The sequence below is a fragment of the Oncorhynchus keta genome, chromosome 13 (assembly GCF_023373465.1).
Source record: "Oncorhynchus keta strain PuntledgeMale-10-30-2019 chromosome 13, Oket_V2, whole genome shotgun sequence".
NCBI classification, from domain to species: Eukaryota; Metazoa; Chordata; class Actinopteri; order Salmoniformes; family Salmonidae; genus Oncorhynchus; species Oncorhynchus keta.
In genome coordinates this window covers 38,691,312-38,708,966 of record NC_068433.1, presented here as the reverse complement: position 1 = coordinate 38,708,966, position 17,655 = coordinate 38,691,312, and the positions used below count along the sequence as shown (strand labels likewise).

General features: G+C 43.0%; 1 protein-coding gene across 4 annotated transcripts in view; it reads left to right on the top strand.

Annotated features, from left to right (window-relative positions):
- LOC118392302 (ras association domain-containing protein 3) overlaps positions 1–17,171 on the top strand; it is a 47,880-nt gene extending 30,709 nt beyond the window's left edge. For all 4 annotated transcript variants that reach the window (XM_035784138.2, XM_035784139.2, XM_035784140.2 and 1 more), the window contains 5 exons: positions 10,288–10,395; positions 12,009–12,164; positions 12,272–12,359; positions 13,949–14,064; positions 14,150–17,171. In XM_035784138.2, the coding sequence (XP_035640031.1) occupies positions 10,288–10,395; positions 12,009–12,164; positions 12,272–12,359; positions 13,949–14,064; positions 14,150–14,299 (618 nt within the window). In that variant the 3' untranslated portion in view covers positions 14,300–17,171. The remainder of the gene's footprint in view (positions 1–10,287; positions 10,396–12,008; positions 12,165–12,271; positions 12,360–13,948; positions 14,065–14,149) is intronic.
- The last annotated feature ends 484 nt before the right edge of the window (positions 17,172–17,655 follow it).

Below are 17,655 nucleotides of genomic sequence, written 5' to 3'. Positions count from 1 at the left end.
CACGCGCGCAGGCAGGCTGAGTTAATTATTGTCACAGGAGAGTAGCCTATAGTTAGTTAATGCCGGATAGCTAGCTGCCTTTAGGCCAATATTATTATCAGACCTTCAGTTTCACTATAAGAGGCTTGTCAATGTCTCCATACTCCAGTTGAGAGCCTTTCATCAACGTTGATTTAAAGTAGTGCAGTTTTGATCGTCAGAGTTTAGTCTACAGTTATAGTGTTAGCCTGTTTTGACTGGCTTGGAACTGTTAGTACAGTAGCTTCCCAGAGGTTGTGTTTGATGTGACAGTCTGTACCTTGCAGCCAAGGACCTTCAATTCATTTTCCACTGCAGGTTCCCTGCAGCCATGCCGACTGAGTGGTCTAGCGGAGCGTGTTGGTGCTATTGCTCTTGTTACGTCTTTGTTAAGTGCGAGTTAGACATGATAGAGAGTGGGTCTATGCTACTCCCCATAGACTAGTTCTACAGGCTAGCTCCTTGCCGCTTCATACCTCCGTGGCAGTTTATGGTAGATACTGTATGAGTCGTTAGTCAGACAAGTCTACTTCCTCCCCGAGTGAACCACATAGTATCACATCTGCTCAGTCGTCCCCATATTCCACATTCTGCTCTCTTGTGTGCTCTATTGTATTCCTGTCTCTTGCCACAGACACACCTGTTTTTCATCCCTCTTTATTATCCTCATTGTGTTGCTCTATTGGAATGTTTTCCATGTTACTGTAACTAGACCTGTCTGAAGCCAAGCCTGTTTTGTCTCTGAGATGGAGATCCACTCTGAAGCGAGAAGTGGATCAGGAAGACAGAGGAACAGTGCTGGGCCTAGTGCTATTTGTTACTATATTCCCCATGTCTCCCATTGCTCAATGCCATGTTATAGGCCTAGGCTACATACTATAGCCAGTGTGTATTGTGTGGGCCTCTCACATTAGGTTAACAACAAGCTGACCCAGCACATTGGTTTGATGCATGATGAATCCTCCCCAGGCAGTTATGTGAACTGTCAATCATCCATGTCTCCCTCGTTAACAGGCCTGTGTGTGTCTGTGGTCTGTAGTGCAGGGTCCAGGTTTCCACAGCGACAGCTAATAAAACTCAACAGTGGAAGTCTGGGTTATTGTTGACCTGGGTTCTCAAAGGACTGGTCTTTCAGTGCTGTGAAATGTTCTATTGCCTCACACACTAACATAGCTACTGAAGAACAGGGAAGTCTGCCTTTCATAATGTCACTTCTCACCACCCCATGCTTACTCCCCATTGTTGAAAAACACACACGGAGTTGGGTAACAGTGGCTGATCAGATGAAGAGATTGGGGAGGATGGGGTGTGGTAAAAAGCCTGAGGAGCTGAGGTGTGAGGAAGTAGAACAGTCTTGTTATTGGACCACAGTGATGTAATGTCTTTATTACAGGCCTAGGCTATGTGCTGCAGTAATGAAACCTGTCTGTCCAGGCAGTCGTACTCCGCACACTGATATTAAGCCTATATTTCAGGAGTCTTAGAAAACCAATAACTGTGCTGGAACATCCTGGCAAGAAGCCACTTGGGGTTGAGGGGCGAAGAGATGCATTATCAGCGCACTCTTGTGTGGTGACGCTTTACAGCTGTGTTGGCGGAGAACTGACCCCCTTTAGTCGGCTGGTCGATTGTTTGGGCAATACGCTTTTGGTTGGCTTAGAATCTTTATTTTCTTTCGTCGCTGTTACAACAACTAAAATGTCTTGATTGACACCCGTCTGTGGCATAATCCATTGCGGAGGCCACGCCAATGGCTCACCAGTATTTTATATATACAGTGGGGCAAAAGTATTTAGTCAGCCACCAATTGTGCAAGTTCTCCCACTTAAAAAGATGAGAGCATTTGGATGATCCAGAAGAAGATTGGGAGAATGTAGGTATGGTGTTCTTTGGATGTAGACCTGCACCAGGCTGGGAAGACTGAATGTGCAATAGGTAAGCAGCTTGGTTTGAAGAAATCAACTGTGGGAGCAATTATTAGGAAATGGAAGACATACAAGACCACTGATAATCTCCCTCGATCTGGGGCCCCACGATACTTATTTTCCACCATAATTTGCAAATAAATTCATAAAAAATCCTACAATGTGATTTTCTGGATTTTTTTTTTCTCTAATTTTGTCTGTCATAGTTGAAGTGTACCTATGATGAAAATTACAGGCCTCGTCTTTTTAAGTGGGAGAAATTGCGCAATTGGTAAAATTTGATTTGACTAACTACTTTTTTTGCCCCAGTGTGTGTATGTGTGTGTATATATGAGATTATTAGTCTCGTACAGTTTTCATTGTTAGAGTGGACACGTTGTTTGCAGAGCGCACAACCTAGGCTACACAAGTTTTTTTTATTTTTTATTTTTTTCAGTCTTTAAGAGTTATCAATATATTCATTGTGTTTTGTTTGGAGCACTCCTGTCGATGTTAAGTAAGGACGCATGTCTGGTTACGCGTAGAAGTAGGCCTCGGCTACCTGGCCTGCGCGCAAATGTAGGCTTATAAATGTGATCATATTTCTGATTTGTCTTAAGCTCCACGGCTCATTAGTGGGAGTGAGTTATCAAATGAATTGTTTTTTCACCTCATACGGCAAGTTAACAAAGTCTGTTTGTACATCCATTTCCAGCTCTCTCAGCTTGGGGGGAAAAGTACAAATAAAATCTTGCTCTTATCCAGCGGAAACTTCATAAAATAGGCCTACCTGATTTGCTTCTTATTGTGCAAATAGGCTACAGATGTGTGTCTGGTGCTCACTGGTGTGGGATAACTCCGAGGGCCCAGAATATTTTACACGATGCTTCAAGTTTGTTAGCACCAGCTTCCTGCATTTTTATCAGGATATTTTCTACATGCAGGCTGCAATATTATAATTTTTGGGGGCTTTATGTAGTCTATTTTTACAAAGTTGGCAATAGAAGTTACTTTTAGATAATGTGTAATTTTAATTTGGATACGAAGGCTTTATTATAAAATAAGTAACTGTAATCAAAAATATATATATAATCGTGGTCGACCAAGAGTCGTCCTGTTCTTTCGACCAATCGAATGGTCAAACTGTTAAATGTATTCTTCCATATATAGACAATTGTTTGAATAAAACCAACTGCAAATGCACTGAGCTTGTCTGTTTGATTAAATAATAGACACAAATGACTCCAAGCCCAATAGTCACACTGTTAAAAAAAAAAAAATGACAGCAAGTGCCTGTGTGACTGGTGCATGTTGTCTTTCTCTCCTCCCTACTGCAGTGAAAAGGCACCATAGCACAGCAAGTGTTTATTGCACTGTCACCACTGTTCTGTTACCAAAATCCCCAATTTGTTTAGAGAACCTCCCATTAACCCTTGCTCTCTTTACGTGAAACATGTAAGCATTGCATGCATGTGACCTATAGCCTACAAAATCACAGAAATTGCTTATAACAAGCAGCAAAATGGATGTGTAGGATGTGAAAAATAAACCCGAAACGGGCAAATGTTTACTGGTTGTTCAGGGGGGAAAGGGGAAGTCAGATCTGTGGAAGACATTAAACTTAGTTGTGGAAACTACTGGAGCTCAAGGAGGAGGGTATGAGAGTATGACGCATGCCAAACAGTTACTGTTAGATTACAAGCTCCCTGTGTGATGACATGAACAAATTAATAATTGATTGATACACAGTAGCCTAGATATTGAAATATACGCCTAAGTAAATTATGGTATTAAGACCAAGCAGGACACGCTCTTAGGCCTCCAGCTCGATGGTGGTTCTACAAGGCCACGCCTACTAATGATAACATGTTTTGTGAGACAGGTTCTGTTAATTACACTGTTCCAAACAACAGGCAGAGAGAATATTGTAAACAACCAAAAATACATTCCAAATAATACCAGCCTCTTCTAACAAAAAAATAATTGCATAGCTGTTATTACAGCATTGCAAAGATTTAAAACAGCCAAATCTGTGAAATTACTTTTATTCAACATTTTGCACTTGCATGAGGCTTGTCGCTCACGGAATCAGTAGGCTAATAAACAAACACTCAAACACTCAAACAGGCAACAGAAGCAAGCTATGTCTTATTTCTGTAGATGTACAGTACCAGTCAAAAGTTTGGACCCCTTGATGACAAAGCTGTCATCAAGGCAAAGGGTGGCTACTTTGAAGAATCTAAAATAAAAACAAATAAAATTTTATAACACTTTTTTTGGTTACATGATTCCATGTGTTCTCATAGTTTTGATGTCTTCACTATTATTCTACAATGTAGAAAATAGTAAAAATAAAGAAAAATACTTGAATGAGTGTGGCCCACATGTGGATGATTTACACATTTAACAGTTACGCCGTTGATTATAAACCTAATTAAGTTGGTTTGCGCTCTCAATTTTCTTAGACAGAAACCGTGAGGGAGATCATCAAGAAATGGCCCACAAGAAAGGACAGACCCTAGGCTCGTGCCTCAGTCATCGTCAATTCCCTGTCCTCTGACTTGTCCCTCAGTCATCGTCAATTCCTTGTCCTCTGACAAGGGCTTGGAATTGCCACGGACCCCACGATACGATATCACGGTACTTAGGTGGTGATTCGATATGTATTCTGATTCAGTAGTGATTTTTATTTTCTTGCGCTTCACTGTTTATAAAATATTGCTCAACATATGTCTGTGACAGAGGGACACGCGAAAGCCGTGATGTTTTGATCAGTCATGGAAATAAAGCTACTTAAAACCAATTGGCTCCCTATTTTTAAAAAGACGGAGAACAATTAAAGAAGATAAAGTACTGGATGCTGCATGTACAGCCAACTAGTGCAAAAATATTGATCTCCTTACTCCTCTTGGAACTACCCATCCCGGATCCGGGAGAATTGTCATCAACTACACTAGCGCAACGGTGAAAAAATATTACTAGAAAATATTCATATTCATGAAATCACTAGTGAAATATAGCGAAACACAGCTTAGCTTTTTGTTAATCACCCTGTCATCTCAGATTTTGAAATGCTGCTATACAGCCAAAGCAAAACAAGCGTTTGTAAGTTTATCAATAGCCTAGCATAGCATTATGTCCAGCTAGCAGCAGGGAGCTTGGTCACGAAAATCATAAAAGCAATCAAATGAATCATTTACATTTGATCTTCAGATGTTTTCACTCACGAGACTCTCAGTTAGACAGCAATATTTTTATACCTAAAATACCTCCGTTTGTTGGTTATGTTGAGAAATTCACCGGAAATAGCGGTCACGACAACGCCGAAATTTTTTCCAAATTATATCCATAATATCGACAAACATGGCAAAGTTTTTTTATAATCAATCCTCAAGGTGTTTTTCAAATATCTATTCGATAATATATCAACCGGGACAATTGGCAATTGACAGAGCCCTCAGCTGGCCACTTATGCAATGTAGTCGTTTACGCTCATTCTTCAACAAAGGTGTGAAACTACGTCTAAAGGCTGTAGACACCTTAGGGAATACGTAGAAAAAGGAATCTGGTTGATATCCCTTTCAATGGCCAATTTGGGATGCGTAGGAACACAACGGTTTCTAAATAAGAGGCACTTCCTGATTGGATTTTCCTCAAGGTTTCGCCTGCAATATCAGTTCTGTTATACTCGCATATATTTTGACAGTTTTGGAAACTTTTTAGATTTTCTATCCTAAGCTGTCAATTATATGCATATTCTAGCATCTGGTCCTGCGAAATAGGCAGTTTACTTTGGGAATGTTATTTTTCCCCAAAATAAAAATGGTGCTCCCTAGTTTCAAGAGGTTAAGTAAAGCCACTTTCAGTTATGAGAGTCCATCGACACCACAGGAGGCAGGATGGACTTGCTCACTGTCACCCTCTCACTCTGAGCCCACTGAGCAGGAATTCACTTCTGGTCTACCCTGTGGGACACTGAGGGATGGATCACACACTCCTGTCATTGGAGTGGTTTAGTCTTTCCTACGCTATTCTGTGTGTTTGTGCATGCAGTACTGGGTTGGACTCCAGTACGGCAAATAGCTGTTGGAATCCCTCCAGGTCCAAATTAATACTGTGTTTTGTAGTGTGGTGTCAGGGAATTGGCTGTGGTTTAGTGGTAGTATAGGAGCTCTCCAATTGGGCTTGTACTGAATGAGGTGTATGCAGTGCTTGATTTAAGTCTACATAACCTTCATTCGTTGAGGATTATCGATGTCTGTTATGCGGAGGAAAGGCGTGGCTGCTGTGGACTTCCCCTCTAAGCTGCAGAGGAAGTCTCACACGGGGGGGGGGGATAGTTGCTACAGTGCTGTGGCACTGATTGAGACGGTCATCACAAAATACCATAACAAATGGTCAAATTGCTCTTCCCATACCAGATCTTTATGTAGAACAATATCCATGCCCATCCAGATGTAGATTAAGTCAGGGGTGTTTAGTCTATTTCCAGTTTTTTTTATATATATGGCAAAGTTTTTTATAATCAATCCTAAAGGTGTTTTTCAAATATCTATTTGATAATATATCAACCGGGACAATTGGCAATTGACAGAGCCCTCAGCTGGCCACTTATGCAATATATATATATATATATATATTTATATATTATATATATATTATATATAGCTCTGGATCTGTCTGTAAACAGATTACCTACATAGCTGATGTTATCTTAATTAGTCAGTCAAACCTGTTCCTCGCCTGACTGAGAGAAGCGCTGGAGAAACCAGTCTGATGACACAAAGCATAGCCGAATCTCTATTCTTAGAACACACCACACACATTACTTCACACGTTAAGCTACAGCACCTCTACTTAAGCACTGAACTCATTGTAACTCTACTTACTAAGGCTTACTCTAAGCAGTCAATCCCAGAGCATCTTTACCGACCACTATCCCTCGTTGTTCGGCCTACTGACTCTTTACCCTAAAAACTACTTCTCTTTCTCTTTATCAGTCCTGCTCTTATACCGTTGCCACCCCAGCTAACCCTGCCTGCCCCAGGAAAAGTTACTTAACTGCTTACTTCAATCCGAGTACAGAGGGAGAGTATAGGGTTGTAGTTCATTTAACGGAGTCTAATCCGACTGGCATTCATTAACCTTGATGCTGCAGTAATTTACAGTGATGGGTGAAGAAAGAGCAACAGGTTGAACTCTCAGGGAGTGTCTGTTCTGCTGTCTTTCTGTTCTCCCCCTCACCGGTTGCAGTGCAGTGGCCCGTGGCTATAACAAACACTGTGTGGGAGTGAAGGCTTTTTTTTTTTGGGGTCCATTACCTCATTGGGATGTTTGTTTGTTTAGCCTTTTGCCTGTCATGCTCTGTCTCACTGGTGCTCCTCTTAACCCTCTCCTGTCTGCCCCATCCTCATCTGTCTGTATGGACTCAAATACACTCCCTTTTATATACTCTGCCTCGTAACCCAAAGTAATGATACTGATGTTAGTTTGTTCAAGACCGCGGTCATGAACTGGCTCGGTGCGGAGTCATCTGATGTAGTTGATCATGACCTCTGCGAGGTTCTGTTTGAAACAGAGGTAATCCTATAGAGCTGGTTGGAGAGGGTGAGAAGACTATTTTTAACACAGTAACCAACCCAAATCTTGGTTACTATGCAATAGCGGCTATTAAGTGTTGTCATAACCATCACCAACCTCTTTCTCTGTGGCTACCCATAATCCCCTGGGTCTTACTGTGAGCCACCTGAATCAGCTGGGACCTAGGTGGACTTGACCAACAGTTTTCCTCACAGGCCCATCCTACTACAGCTCCACCAAGCCCAGTTCCCAGTCTGCGAAGACAGCTGGCTGCGGCAGGAGTCTAAACCACAGCATTAGACCACATCCATTGCTAACCGTAACAGTAAGGAGCTCTGTTCTGTTACTTTATGAGCCTGTTGTCCTCTGTGGTAGGCAGTAAAAACAAGTCAATCAGAAGAACCTCCAGAAGGGAATGCATGCTTTTTACTGCCTTGATGTTGACATGAAAGAGAACACTAGTATTAGCTATTAGAACCATACCACTCCACTATCAATGTTATTGCCTAAGGTGGACTCTTCTCTCTGTGTGTGTGTGTGTGTGTGTGTGTGTGTACACACAAGTTGGCACCCTGGTCTCTCGTGCAGTGTGGCCTTATAAGGTGTCCAGTGCCTGCTAGGTCTTGTCAGGATACTGACTGGGGTTTAGGTTTGTTTTTAGTATCTAGGAGCCTTAGAGCAGAGAAGCACTATGCCCATGTAAGAACACACAGCGCTGTCTGGACTTTGGACCTTCAGGCACACACGGAGAATGACGCGGGTCTGCTTTGACTGCATGATCCAGGGTGAAATGGAGAGGAAGCTGCCCATTAAGAAATGACTAAAATTCAGTTATCGTTATCAACGAACTCTGAAGTCAGATCCTTCTACTTTCTAGGAGTTTAAACTTTGTGTGTGACGGTCACAGCCTTCAGCAAAAAGACTCTCTCTGGATCTGGGGAGAACATTCGTTACATAACTATGGGTTGGGCCTGGTGCACTTCTGTCCTATGGATGAGTCGTCTCTGCTGTGGTGGACCCTTGCCTTGAGGGGGAGACCCAATAAGATACAGGGTGTGAGAGATGCATGACTGTTGTATGCGTGTGATTCCAGTGTTTCCCCTAGATTATTCCAAAATCAACTAGGGTAGGGCGATTCCAATTACTAAACACAAATATAAATGCAACATGCATCAATTTCAATGATTTTTACTGAGTTACAGTTCATATTAGGAAATCAGTCAATTGAAATGTATTCATTAGACCCAAATTTATGGATTTCACACTGACTAGGCAGGGGCGCAGCCAATCAGAATGAGTTTTTACCCACAAAGGGGCTTTATTCCAGGCAGAAATAATCCTCATCAGCTCTCCGGGTGGCTGATCTCAGATGATCCCGCAGGTGAAGAATTAAACATTTATTTTTTGGGGTGTATTGCCTTTTTAACTAAGTCAGTGAAAAAAAAATTCTTACTTACAATGACGGCCAAACCCGGATGACGCTGGGCCAATTATGCGGCGCCCTACGGGACTCCCAATCATGGCCGGATGTGGTACAGCCTGAATTTGAACCAGGGACTAGTGATGCCTCTTGCACTGATATGCAGTAGACCGCTGTGCCACACGGGAGCCCAAAGAAGCCAGATGTGGAAGTCCTGAGCTGGCACGGTTACACTTGGTCTGCGGTTGTGAGGCCGGTTTGACTTACTGCCAAATTCTCTAAAACAACGTTGGAGGCGGCTTATGGTGGTAAATTAACAAACATTTCTGACAACAGCTCTGGTGGACATTCCTGCAGTCAGCATGCCATTTGCACACTCCCTCAAGGGAGACATCTGTGACATTGTTGTGACAACTGCATGTTTTAGTGGCCTTTTATTGCCCCAGCACAAGGTGCACCTGTGTAATCATGCTGTTTTAATCAGCTTCTTGATATGCCACACCTGTCAGGTGGAAAGAAAGCAACGCATAACCATAAATTAAGCACTTTTCTTAAAAGGAAATGTTGCCAAAAGTAATTGGGAAAGAAGTGACGTGAGTCAAGGTGCAACAAACATTGATGCTCACTTTTTGTTTTATTTAAACAAATATAAGGTTCTAAAAGTAAATAGGTTGTTTTAAAATCATCTGAAAACTAAGCATCTCAATAAATAACAAAGAATGCAGTGTGTTGTTAGGTAATGCAAAATTCCAGTCTGAAGGAAGTATGCTTTGAATTAATTTCCCTCAGTCATTAGACATGTTTTTTTGTCACACTCACTTTTAATGAGTCCTTGTGTGTATGAGGGAAATAGAAGGCACGTATCTGTTCCTTAGTCGTAGCTTTTAAAAATGTGGTAATAAATAATGATTAATATTTTGTAACTTAATCCGTTCAAAAGCTAGACTCCATATGTAGAATCAACATGCCACATAGGCGCTAGAAACCACACTATAGACAACCACCATAGTGCCGTTCTGGAACTGAACGTCCGATATTGGCTATTATTATTTATTATTATTATTATTATTATTATTATAATTTTAAAGATCTTTCATTAATGTGCACAATTAATCAAAGGGCCAGTATAAAATAATAAACGGGCTAGATCTGGCCTGGGCCCCGCCAGTTGAATATCCTTTATCTAGGTCCTCCAAATGAAGGTCAGGACAACACTGGCAGGCCCAGGGCTGGAGGCCTGTCAGTGTGTGTGTGTGTGTGTGTGTGTGTGCTCTATGTCGATCTGTATCAGCTGATCTTACCAATCTCTTCAGGCCATAACACATGTAATAACACCACTTAACTCTCTCTGTTTCTGTCTATCAGGATGTGGAGCAGGAAAGGGAGTTACGGACTCATCTCAGCAGAGAGGAGATCAGACAGAAGGTCGAGCTGTACAACTCCTCCTCCAAGGACCACCTCAAAATGACCCTGGTAAGTGACCTCTAACCCTGACCCCATCCACTAACCCATAACCCAACTCCTCCATCAGACATTAGGCTACCTCGGTTTATCATCCCTTCTGACCTAGCTTCCCACTTTTGACCCCCTCATCCCTAAACCAACTTGTATGACCGTCAGGCTCTGATGGTTATCTCTGCCACGAGTGTGTGCGTGGTTCTGCCAGCCTTCAGAGTTTAACTGTAAAGGCTCATTCAGCGCTCACGTGGTGTGCGTTATCTATCCCCTCCTGATCCACAAGAGACACACGTTTGCTTGCTGCATGTTTCCACCACATCTCTCCTTCCTTCCTCTGTTTACTAATGATAAGGATGATGATTGAACAGAAGCTCTGTTGTCCTGACCTCCCCTGTTATGTGGAAGAGGACCAGCTCTGTCTGTGACTGCTCACCAAGCTGCGGGCATGATGGTGGCACACAGCACATGTTCACCAGACTAGTTTTCTGGAACAGGCCTGTCTGAGAGGGATGTAATCAGATTTGCTAGTTATTATACTTATTTCCTTCTGGGTCAAAGTTCGAAACCACTGTTCTTTGATTCACATTGATGTCCATCTAGTCCATGCGATCAGACCTGTCAGTCTCATCAAAAACATGCAGTCAGGCTGGCATAATGACTCTACTGCGGTCTTGTTGTCTTTTAGAATGTCTTTGTTTGCTCCCACTTCTCGCCTCTCTTTGTGTCCCTGATCTGTCCATCTATCACAACCACAAGTCACTCTTTGTTCTCTTTCTCTATAGAAACATAACTCCGTGATGGTGCATTTTAGTAGTGGCAGTCAGCTGATTGATGTGTTTCATCTCTTCTCCTTTAATAACCTTCTAAACACCAGTGGTGGAAAAAGTACCCCATTGTCTTTTTCTTCTTTTTTTAAACTTAAAGTAAAGATACTTTAATAGACAATGAATCAAGTAAAAGTGAGTCATCCAGTATTTGGTTTTAAAAGTATGGATAATTCCTTATATTAAGCAAATCACACGGTGCCATATTTTGTAAAAAAAATAAAATAATAATAAGATAGCCAGAGGCGCACTACAGCACTCAGACATTTACAAACAAAGCATTTGTGTTTAGTGAGTCCGTCAGATCAGAGGCAGTAGGGATGACCAGGGATTTTCTCTTTAGATGTGCGTGAATTGGACCCTTTTCCTGTCTTGCTAAGCATTCAAATGTAACGAGTACTTTTGGGCGTAAGGGAAAATGTATGGAGTAAAAAAGTACATTATTTGCTTTAAGAATGTAGTGAAGTAAATGTTGTCAAAAATATAAATAGTAAAGTAACCCCCAAAAACAACTTAAGTAGTGCTTTAAAGTATTTTTACTTTAGTACCTTTACACTACTGCTAAACACGCTCTCTCGCACAGTGCTGTCACGTCCACAGGGGGATGGCATGTGAAGTAATTGGTTTAAAGATGAGCCCACAAATCTGGGCTCCATCTGGTAATTAATGTGAAGCCCCCACCCACCCCATCTGGTCATCTCTCACACAGACATGACAGAGCTTACTGTGTGCGAACATGAGTGCTTGTGTACCTGTTCTGTGTTGCCCTGCAGTATCCTAAACGGTCTCCCTCCCTCCCTGTAGAACCCCAGTGGTGTGTATACGGGGTTCATTAAGGTGCAGTTGGAGCTGAGGAGACCCGTCACAGTACGAGGGGGCCAGGGAGGAGAGGAAGCCTTCTACCTCCCCCAGGGGGCGATTAACACTCTTCACATCAGCTCCAACAACACCGTACGACAGGTGGGTCTCACACACGCACACAGTTACGTACAACCTGCGTGCAGTGATTTAGTAGAAAATGGCTATAATTATATATGAACACTGATGCTGATCTTTGTTTCCATCAGGTGATTCAGGCCCTGTTGACCAAGTTCACCGTAGCTGACAACCCTGCTAAATATGCCCTGTACAAACGCTGCCGCAGGGATGAGCAAGGTAAGTGTTTGTGTGTCTGTCTTTCTGGCTATAGGAGGCATTGTAGTTGGTTTGTCATGCTATTATAGATGCCAGTCTATGTTAGCTGGCTGGATAGCATGCATGCCAGAACTGGGCTGGTGTCTGAACATAGTGTGTGTCGGTATCTGTAGGGTTTAGGGTGTGTATTTCTAGACGCCTCGCCCTCATGTTGCTGAATGCCACAGGGCTGCCCGCACACACACATTACTTTTCACCCCTGTGGCTGGAATGCCCCACCAGGGAAGGAACACACACACCGTGTACAGCAGCAGCTGTTCTCAACCAGCCAGCCTGTGGAGAGAAGTCCACAACAGGTTTCAGTACAGTTTACAGTATCAGCCGGTGTCTTGGTCTTCTGTTCCCCCCCCGCTACTGTTCTTCCTATTTTAGGGCTCTGCTAGATAAGATGGAGAGGGCAACTCGCTGATGAGGTTCAGCATGGACCTTCACCCGGCTCAGAGTCTGAGACCACCAGCAGACAAGCAAAGATGGATCAGTCCCTATACCACAGAGCAGGAGATTAACTCATCTTACTGAAGACTGGGTGGGGTTAGGGGTAGAGTAGTCGGGAATAGGAGTGCAGGTAGCTTATGGTTGTGAATAGGTCAGACTTCCAGCCGAGTTGCAGTGCCGACAATAGACAGACCGTGACAGACTGCACAATCTCACACTGTTGTGTAATCTGACAGCTCTTCATTATGTCAAGGGAAATGCGCACACCCGCTATCCCAGACCTCTAGGACAGCGTGACTTGGACGCAAGCTCTGTGCGTGTTTGCGGTGTTTTCCCTTCGGTACATGAAGAGAGGAGGTCTGAGCCTGTTAATGTCTGTCTAGACAGTATATACTGTGGTCCAATTAAAAACATGAGGGGGGCTTGTGTGTGCTGGGCTGTATGGGGCACGGACTCAGTTCGAAATGGTTAGGATTTGAGGCGTCATAACTCTGACCCTAGATCTGTGGTTACTGCGTTATCTATGAGGAATGGTAAATGTATGCACGTCTAACTTATGACCCATTCCGATGGTGTAAACTTAAAGCCCCTGCCTGCCGCAAGAAATGCCACGGTGATGTCTGAATCTGGCATGGAACGCGGGTCTCTCCCAGTCCTGCTGAGATGGATGGCTAAAGTACTGTACTTACCATGGCACCATCTGGTACATAGCTGTGTAGAGCTAGTCCCTTTCAGCAGCTGTGTTTTTAATAGGAGAGCCTGTAGGCTTGGCCTAGCAGGCAGGCGGGAGCCTCTACTGTAGAGGGACAGGCTGAGAGCATGTAGTGGTGTGAGCTGCTGTCTCTGGATATGGAGCATGCAGGAGGGTTTAGGGCTGCCTGGTGACTTGACTCGCATGAAAGACGTCGGTCTCTCTGATCTGACCGGGCTGCTTTCTGTTTGTGCTTACCCCCATGGCATGTAGCCAAAACTAAAAAAAAATATATTATTTTTTACTAAAGCTCTCATTTGTGTTTTTACAGCACCCCCCCCACTTGACATTGAACCGTTCTGTAGAATAAACCCTAATAACCATGAATTATAACCACAGAATATTATTGTGTTTCCTCCTGTAGAGTACATGTGTAAGCTGTCGGAGGGAGAGCATCCGTTGTTCCTGCGTCTGCTAGCAGGTCCCAACACCGACAGGCTGGGCTTTGTCCTGAGAGAACAGCAGACTGGCGAGGTCATGGTAAGACGCACACTGAACTCCCACACACACACACTAAACACACACTCATGCTCCCTGTATTAACCATACCTCTCTCCTCTTCCAGTGGGAAGCGTTCTCCATCGCAGAGTTGAGTAACTTCCTAAGGATGCTGGAGAAGGAGGAGACTGAGCGGGTGTGTTCTGTGACGCGTCGCTACGACAACTACAGACTCAAACTGCAGGAGGCCATGAGAGCAGCAGGAGGGCCGGGGTAACTACTGTCCCCGGAGGAGAGAGGGCTGGGAACCAGAATCCAGTCTAAGGGACACTGAGGGGGAAACTGGTCCAACCTGATTCAGAAACTGGAGAGAGCTGGAATAAACTCTAGATTTTACCTGTGGACCCTATGTGCAATACACTAGATGGACACTAGAGGGCATCTGTGGTTCCACTGCGTTCAGCCTGGACTTGGCATTAAGCACTCAAGAGACTAGCTCCATGTCTTTACTGAGTAGGCCTACACCCCTGTGTGCCATATCCACTCTTCTGTTCACTCTTTTTATCCTTCTGGTTATTGCCATTTTTTTATTATTTTAGAATGACCTTTTTGAACACGTGAATGATTCAAACCCCCGAATATTTGAATCCATTTATTTTGCATTTTTATTTAATTGGTGGATGCAAGGGTTTGTACATATTGTTGTTTTTAATTTATGTGGGTGAAGCTTTGTTCTGTTTCTTTGCAGAAATGGTTTTATTGTGTTCTATGAAGGCGTGGCAGCAATCCAACCCCAAAGGGCCCGACTCGTGTGCTCACTGATTTCTCTCACCGGGGTTAATGCACAGAAAACATATCAGCAACATAAAGGCTAGACTGGTTTATCATGGAAAGGACACAGTCTTGGATGAGATGGAAACTAGAAAAGGCAAATGATACGAACCAGAATAAGAGTGGTGTATTTAAACTGAAGGTTGTGATGGTCTTGAAAGGAGAAGCATATTTGGTGCAGTCTTTAGAGTCTGACAGTCACAAGCTGTTTGGGGTTTAGAGGTCAGGATGGAAGTGTGACCGCTTGTGACCAGACTGACAGTGGAGTTTGAGCTCACCGCTCACCTTTGACCTCTGGACAGAGACTAGTTGTATCAGAGGAGAAGAGGTTAGCGCTGTGAGAATGGAAAGATTTTTAGGAAGTTGACTAATGGTTTTAGAGGAAGTAGATAAGTAAGACTGTAAAAAAACAACAACAAATGAAATGGATGTGACAAACAAGAGTTTTTGGAGTTCCATGTTAAAAGAGATTTTCTATGCTGAGAAAGTTCAGGGCCTCTTGGAGCCAGCGCCAGGCCAGTGTCCACAGATAACATGGTCATGAATCGCAGCAAAGGACAATGGCTATATTTCTGTTCCTCTGGTAGTCATTGAACATGGCTACATCTGTCCTAATCTGCTTCAGGGCTGGTAGGATAAAGTCAGTTTATTGTAGAGGTGACGTCACATGGCCATGTGTTCAATGTCCTAGGCTAGGAGAAAGCGGCTAGAACCTGTTGCTTTGAAGTTCTCGCATTTTGCCTCCCTGTCCGTCTCTCTCTCTCTCTCAGTACTGTATTTACATCTACCAGGGTTGTATCGATTTTCTGGTAGTTACAGGAGAGGTCATTTGAACAGAGACTGTACTTTGGAATAGATGGACAATAAATTGAATGGACAGAGCAACTAGTGAGCGCATTTTGGGCCACCAACCCTCGGCACAGTATCAAAACACACTGACCAAATGCAAGAATATATGTTGATTTGGCATGTTTAAAAGCCTTGTTTATCTGCAAGTACTATATGACGTTTTTTCTGATGGTACTGCATTAGTTGCCATGTTTATCTCTATAGAAAGAGTAGTGGTGTGGTTATATAGCCCCACCTTATGGATAAATGCTGTAACTGTCCTCTCGGTCTGCCTGTTGGTGATATGATGTGCTGTTGCTTATGTGTTCATGTTCTATAACCGAGGCTATTATAAAATGTTTGGATTTATTTTAGGTTTTGCCTGATGCTCCTAGAGGCCTCAAATTAAGGGAACATTTTATAGCTAGAGTTTATTATAAGGGGTTACACACCCAGAACTTAATTTACGTTTAAACACTGGGTTAATGGAATTAGATATGGTAAAATCTAACTTTTTTTTATCCTAAAGCCATTTTTGCCATCCTTGCTAGGTGGTGTTGCAAAGCACAGTGTTACATTGACAGATACCACTGGCCCTGTGTTAGTTAGTTAAAGGTCTGCACATTTCAGCATCAGGGCTTTGAATCAGACAAGTTAATATCTATCTACAGAGCTTCTATCGGACCAGTTTACGATCTACTGAAGCTTCTGGGCACTTTACCTTTTAATTCAGGGATTTTTCTTTACCTTCTCCATTTACCAGATGCCAATGTTCCACTATTATAATTCTACACAATGTTTCATAATTAGGCCTTATTGAAATGAGTGGGCTTTATGAAAGATGTAAGGTGTTTGTACAAGCTCCTGTATGATTTGTTAGACTGTGATTGGTTTATCTTCAATTTGTATCATGGGCAGCGCTCTCTGGTTAGCTTTGTTAAGTGGGATGTAGGAGGATGACTGCTAAAGTAACTCATATAAATATACTATAAAGCATTCATCTACACCTAATGCATATAGGTCTACTATGTGGCTCTTAGGAACCAGAGGCCAGTACTGTTGAACTTGGAAATGTATGAAAGTTTTTATAGATAAACATAAACTAGTTAGATGCATAACTGTTATTTGCCAAAGATTGCTAGCCCCCCCTGTCTCTTCAGCTATGCCCTAATGTTCGACGCTGCAGTGCTATATGCAGCGACTGTAAGATCTATACCTGGAATGATTCTGCTGACGGTGTTAGTGATGGTTCAGTAGCAGGATGTGGACGAACACAGCAGCTGTGGGCTCAGCTTGGAGGAGACGGGATTGAACCGACATGTTATAATGAAAAAAAATGTTGCTATATTCTATTTATATTATTGATGATGCAGATTTATTTTTGTAGGTAACTTTCTTTTTTTTTTTTTCTTTTTTTTTGCATTGTTACCAAATGTGGCCTTCTCTAAAGGACTGAATTCATCTATTAAAGTTTTAAATTGTACAAAAAAGGGAACATTGGTGAATCCAATGATCTGGCCACTGAATCAAAAATGCTGAACTAATGAGACCTGATAGGCAGCTCCGAAAGGGGCAAACGTAAGCTACGTAAGATGACGTCCTCGTCGATGATCTCCAGTACATAGCCATACTGGGGGTAGCTCATTAAGGTGTTGCAGTAGTACAAGGGCTGGGCAGCATAGCAGGAGCATCTGCATCAATAGGTGGGCAAGTCAGCGGTCGCCTAGGTGTATGGCACCAGCTCATAGATCTCTGGTTTCTACACCAGCATGTCTTTGCCTGTGTGCCTGGGGTCTCAATCTTCAGAGGGTCCCTGGAGTGAGCTTCTTCCTGTGGACTTTGGAGGCTGCGCCAGTGTGACGCAGCCTCTTCATCATCCCGCATATCTCTGTAGTCATGTCCTTCGTGTAGGTGGCTGTGAACTCAACTTACAGGTCCTGCTCTCTTCTCTTCGTCTGAATAGCATCTCGTTGA